The 6,810-nt window shown below is 31.6% G+C and overlaps 1 protein-coding gene across 1 annotated transcript in view; it reads right to left on the reverse strand.

Moving 5' to 3' along the window:
* ADGRG6 (adhesion G protein-coupled receptor G6) overlaps positions 1-6,810 on the reverse strand; it is a 141,841-nt gene that overhangs the window by 55,980 nt on the left and 79,051 nt on the right. Inside the window, exon 7 of the mRNA XM_011356229.2 lies at positions 2,399-2,484. Within this exon, the coding sequence (XP_011354531.1) occupies positions 2,399-2,484 (86 nt within the window). The remainder of the gene's footprint in view (positions 1-2,398; positions 2,485-6,810) is intronic.

Below are 6,810 nucleotides of genomic sequence, written 5' to 3' on the forward strand. Positions count from 1 at the left end.
AAAAAACCTGAATCAAGTTTCTTCCCTCCCAAAAGCTAAGTTGTTATTGGAATAAGACCCTGGGAAAATCCTGTAGAGCTAGAGGAATGAAAAAAAGAGTAAAGATAACAGTTATTGGATCATTGTATGCCAAGAACTTTACAAATGTTATTTCTTTCAATCTCACAGCAACTAATGAGATAGGTATTATCTGTCTCTGCTGTCTTATAAATGAAGAAACTGAGCTTCACAGAGTTAGAGCTTGCCTAAAGTCATCCAACTAAGAAGTAGCAGATCCGAGATTGAAACCCAAGTCTGTCTTGAAACACTACACTTTCCACTCTAGCTCATAAAATGGGCCTCCAAATTAGCCATAACACTGAGAATTTAGCTGTAAGAGGATACACAGGGAAGATCATCACAATAGACACCTTCCATATTCTTTATTCAATAGACACCAAGGTGCGGTAAAACATACGTTTATGGTAATTATACTTTCATAAGAATATTGACAGAAAAGTTATAAACTAAAAATATAAACCTTTAAAAAAATAAGTTTAAGATTACTGAGAATTATGTTAACTGTTGTGTGGTTTCATAACAGTCTTTGTAGGTCTCAGGACCAGACTTTTAAATAAGGCAATGGATTCTTCTCAATATAAATAACAAACTTCCAAAAATGCATTGTTCAATACAATCACAAAACAGGATTTCCTTACTGACGTGAAATTCTCTTATTATATATCACCTCTAAAGGGTTTTTTGGGTCTTGTTTCATATACACATTTAGCCTTCCTGGTATTTCTAAAACTGAATGGAAATTCTAGCAAAAAGTGTTAAATTATTTTTAAGTTGTACATAGTAATAACATGAATCAGGGACACGCCTTATATTTTCTCTTTTATCAGGTATCTGCTTTGGTATCTTGCATCTCAAACTGAAAGTGTCCAGTAAAGTTTAGCTCCAGATGAGAATGATGCTATGTTGAAAACCGTGCCTTAAATAAATAGAAATGTCAAATCATACCTGTCTAAAACAGACTCTCTAGTGAATGCTAATTTTCAAGATTCACAAAAAGTGGTTTCTTTGAGAATGAAAATAAAGAATTTTATCTTTTGAAAACACTGACTTAAAAAAAAAAAACTAAAAGAACAATTCTGGAAAGAAAACAGAATTCAAGAATACTCCTTCTGTAAAGTCTGCTCTCCATTTAGAAATTAAACACATTTAGTGTTTAAATTGGTTACTAAAGTTAATGTGTCATTAAAAAAGTCAACGGTAGTTTTTTTGACTTCTATTAGGGAATATCACTTCCCCGATTTTATAACAGAATTGTTAGTTACATACTATTATTTCTTGTGGTCAACTTGTTTTAAAGGGTGTTGCCTTTAAAACTAAAACTGTTTACCTATCATTCTTCAAATATATTATTTGTATATAAAGTATACATATAATATGTAGTACCTCTCAGTTTATGGTTTAACTTTCCTTTCCTACCAAGAACATATTTATTGAGGACAATCTGGTGATGGCCAAAGGGGAGGGGGGTTGGGGGACTGGAAGAAAAGGGTGAAGGGTTAAAGAAGAACAAATTAGTAGTTGATAGATGGTCATCGGGATGGGAACCATGGCATAGGGAATGCAGTTAGCGTTAATGTAGTGGCTAAGTGGAGAGCCAGAGGAGAGAAAGAGCAATTAGGGGGATCATTTTATAAACTATATAAATGTCTAACCAAAGTACTATATATTTGAAATAATAAAATAAAAAATTTTTAAAAAGAGCACATTTATCAGACACCTACAAGAAAACCCATTTTTCTTACTTCAGAATGTATGCCCAAGTGGGTGGGAGAGTTCTATGATACAGTTAAGTCCTCACCTAAAGTCATTAATAGGTTCTGCAAGTTTGAGTGAAATGAGGTATAATGAAACCAATTTTATCATAGGTTAATTGACATAAATAAGAGGTAAGTTCTTACAGCATCTCATCAATGTTATAACAAAATGACGTTGAATGCAACTGTTATTCGAGGAGTTGCTGTATATATTTTTAGACTTTTTTTTTAGTCAAACGGTAGAATAATTAAATTTTTAAAAGAAATATATATTGCAAAACAGTGCTAAAAATGTATGACTATCATAGTAAATAAAGATGCCTACCAATACACATTTCCATTTGTGTGGCACTTTCTTATTTAGACATTAAATAGTCTATTAGGCTCAGTTTCTGGTCCTTTTTTCAAATGTACCTCTTTTCTATGCATAAGTACAACACCAAACTTATGTATCAATTTCTAATGACTAGCATCTGTGTTTCAGTATGATCTGTGGACTTAGTTACTCAGACAGTAGGATCTTTCCCAGATTTCCAGAGGTTAATGATTTAAAACCAAAAAAGAAATCTTACAAGTTCACTTACCCATTCTGTCACCTTGCTCTGTACTTTTACCTCGGCGTGATGAAGGATGTTTAGAATCACTATGGAAATTCTATAGATAATTCCATCTGTCCATTGGAAATAGGATTTAGCCCATTAATTAAATTTTACAGTCATGTAATTATCAATGTAAATTTACAATCATACAATTTCATACAAGTTAAAAGAAACACTGTCTACTTAGGTACAGAAAATTTCTGAGATATTTGACTTGATGCTCATTGACCTTTGCAACTTCTTAGAAATAGTGAACAATTACTTTACTCTTATGGGTATCATTGCTCTTGAATTATCATCTGCATATGTTTCTTTGTATTTTTAAAATCTATAAATTTCTGATATCTATGATCTATAAAGTGGTAATTTTTTCATGTACACTTTGATATCCTGTAACAAGAAATTATCCTTTTTTTGTACTTACAGAGTTCGGCATGTAAAAGCTTGAATAAGAAGATGGGAAGGTGTTAACTTGAAAAAGAACAGCCATACACATATTTACTGATCCCAGCCCCTTCTGCTCCCTTGCCTCTTTCCCCTTCCTGATAAAGCATTTTCTTCAAAGTTACTGAGTTGAATTTCACCAGACTTTTCATCAAAATTCCATAAATGTAGTCATTTGTACCAAAGTAGAGGAGGAAAAGAAGTAATATTTGCAGATGGGATTTTGAATGTACAAGCTTGCTTTAAAAAGAAAACGTTATGTCAGAAGATTCTGCTTTTTGTTTTTGGGAACAGTCTTTAAAGTAGTCATATATACACCTATCAATCTCATCAGCCAGGATTTGCTAAATCTCCCTAGATGTTTGCTACAGGGCATCTTACTAAAATTCGCTAACGAGAAAAAGACCCTTTTAAAATAGAGTAGGTTATAGAGAAAAAAAATTTTTTTGCATCTCCATTACTGTCAATCATTGCATCTTTATTCAGGCTTATGTTTTGGTAAGTCTTATGTAAAATATGCACAGAAAATGTAGAAATACACAATTAAAACAATAATGGAAAATGGTTTTATTAAAGATTTTTTTAGAAAAAGTACAAAAAAGTATGTCCCTGGAAACTCCCCAATCTACCAAAATGTAAACTCCAGTACAACTACTAAAAGGAATGTTTTTCCAGTACATTGGTCAGAATCGTGCTTAAAAAAAAAAAAAATCACCATTCCCAGATATAATATAAACATATGAAATTGGTACAAGGCCAAGTACGGTGAGTTTAATTTATGCAGACTAGGTTATTTCAGCTTCTAAAACTCCTCAAGTATTTTAATGATCTTGAATTTCTGTTCGTTTAAAAAATATTCTGAATGAAAATATTTAGAGAAATGTATTTAAATCAAATGATAATATTCAAATAAAAAACATTTTACACTGTAGATTTTATCACAGCAAATCATGAACATTCTTAATGACTAAAATTCAAATCGCAGAGTTCCAAGAATCTATATTTATTTCAGAATCCTAGAGATATTCTGTGATTTTTCACTGATGTCAATAGAGTAACTGAAAAACTACCACTAGATGGAGACCTAAAGCATGTTTGCTAAAATTTCCCATTCAGGAGAATATTGCAAAATACTAAAAATTAGTCATTTTAATCACTGACGCTTCTGAAATGTTATGGAAGCATCAAATAGTTAAGATATTGTTTAATTTTAAATATTTCCTACTTCACTTTTTATTTTCATTTCACTGTTTTATAAATGAGAAAGACACCCAATATCAGAGGTGGCCTATATCAACATAAATATAGTACTCTCCTTAGAGTTATCTGGCTTAAGGCAAATAAAATATGTAAATATACCAAACAACCTAGCATTCTGTGTTACATATTCTCTTGTGCTATAGATCATTGTCAAGTAGTCTCTCCTTAGAAGCCTTAAAACGATATATTTATATACTTATCCAAAAACTACTCAGCGGAGGCTACTCGTTCTACTTTAAAAATTTTTTGAGTAATGTAGTCAACAAATAGTTGTGAAAAATGTCTGAGAATGAAATGTCAAAGCAAAATAAAATGTCCACTAAAGGGCTGGTGAAAAGGGTTTAAAATTGGTGCAAAATAATTGGCTTAAGCATTGCCAGTGCAGAAAATGTGCATTTAAGACACACTGATGCAGGCTTTTCCATGTCATCCTTGCAGTCAAGTTGTCTTCTATAAATGTAACAATTCCCAAGGTGTCTCAATAGAAAAGCTATTCGCTAATCTTCATATGATCCAGAGACTTCAAAAGATATATGTATTGTTCTAATTAAATGACATCCAGGCCAGAAGAATTCATGATAGACATAACTTTGGGGGAAAAAGGTATTTAAAAATATAACCATCTTCCAATTAGATAACTCTTCCGGCCACAAAGAACATCAAAGTAGGAGTCACTGCTTGCCATTACCGATGTGGTATCAAAACAACATTCCTGTCTGGAAGTCTTTCTCCAATTAATTTTTCCTTTTTGTTTTAACACTCTTTTCAGTTTCTTGAACAATATAGATAAGACACTGCTTTATCTACTAGGTTTGAAAATGCAGACTTAAAAAATATATATGCATATATATATTTGAAAAGACAGATGTTAAAATATAAAACAAATGTTATTTTAGATTCAAGATTATTTTTTGAACTAGTGATGAGGCAATTATGATATGACAGTGCCATTTATGATGAGTCCTGCTCATCCTACACACACAATTTTTTAAAGATATTGTTGGATACAAACAAATATCTTCAGAGGGATTTTTTTTATTTGAGTAGTTAAATGTATGTAAGAAACTAGAAGTAGTATTATAGTTTGTATTTGTAAGCTAGGTTTTTAGAATAATAATACTAACGAAGTTAGTTTCTTACTTGGGTTGCTGACCTCACAAAAGTTTAATATTCAGTAGCACTAGAGTGATGCTTCAAGCATAGAAAATATGATTCGGAAATAATGGAATATTTAGAATGGAAATAATGATTAGTCCAAGAGCTTTTCTTGGGAATGTAATACAAAAGGCACAGTGGTTATTTGCAGGAATACCTAGATTATTCATCATTTCCTGAAATACATGTGAAACGCAGCTTAAAAGATAAGATTTTCTTAGTATATAATCTGAGGTATCTTACAAAAGTTTTATTGAAAATAAAAAGAACTTTACACACACAAAAAAATAGGAACATTTCACAAAAGCTGGGAAAGCACATTTTATTGATATACTGAAGAAATATGTCTGATTGTCAATCAATTTCAATTCCTTTCCTTTCATTACCAATAAACTCAATAAAACTCTCTGATAGTCCAGAGTTTAAAAAACTGGATAAGGTAGAAAACAGATTTGACATTTGTGCCTATCTTTCTTACAGTGAACAAAAAAGATTCTCTAATATATCAGATCATAAGCCTGAGAATGTTTACTATATGAGTTTCCCAAGGAATAAAAAAGTATATCTGAAATTGTTGACAGTATGTGAATGATCTTAGATAGCCCAGGACATGACATTAAATCCCATTTATTTACAAGGTGAACAAGTAATTCTCTTTTCAATTATTTCGAATTTGACATCAAAGAAAAATCTTATTTGATTATAGACTATCTCTAACACTTTGTTATTCTTCCTTTTTAAAAAGATAATGAAAGCTTTGGGCACTGAGATGTGAGAAAGTAATAGGACATAGGGGGAATTCAATACCATTGTTTTCATTATATTTATTTTCACTTTTCACTTCTATTTTTAAAAACGTTGTAGTGGTTTCATTTTACAATAGTGATATCGATTTTCCCATAAAAATAAAAACATTTAAGTACAAAATGTGAGTCAATTTAGAAAAAATACTATTAAATAGTAGAGGTGTTTCAAGGATGCGGTTTAAAAATGGTACAAAAATTTGAAGACACAATTTTGAGAATATTTCTACTACATGACCACTTTTGAAAACCTTTCAACATTTTTAAATGCTAGGATTATATTTTTATCAAGAATCATCTGAACTAGATTTTTTTTCTTTAATGTGGTCAAGTCAAACCATTTCAACTGATTCGAACATTTGCTTGCTTTGTTCAAAATCCAAGGAAGGTTATGACGCAGGGAGAGCGATGGACTAAACAAGGCTCTCTTCAAGAATGTCAGAAATGACATGATCGAGTGAATACAGTTCTACTCCAGCAAGTTGAGGACTCTAAAGCATCATATAAACGTTCTTGGGCAGTAGAGGATGTGCCAGTCCTGGAGGGAGAATGCCACAGAGGCTCTTTGTGTGTTCATACAAAGAGCGAAATACTTAGTTAGAATTATAATATTCCCATCTACTGGCTGGAGTCCATGTGAAATATGCATTGGAAACTTCAGCTGCTTTTGCTGTCTTGGGGGTTGCTGGAATTTTTGCTCCATCATAAATCTCCTTGGTGTAACTAACAGAATAA

Source organism: Pteropus vampyrus, unplaced genomic scaffold (assembly GCF_000151845.1).
Source record: "Pteropus vampyrus isolate Shadow unplaced genomic scaffold, Pvam_2.0 Scaffold24, whole genome shotgun sequence".
NCBI lineage: Eukaryota > Metazoa > Chordata > Mammalia > Chiroptera > Pteropodidae > Pteropus > Pteropus vampyrus.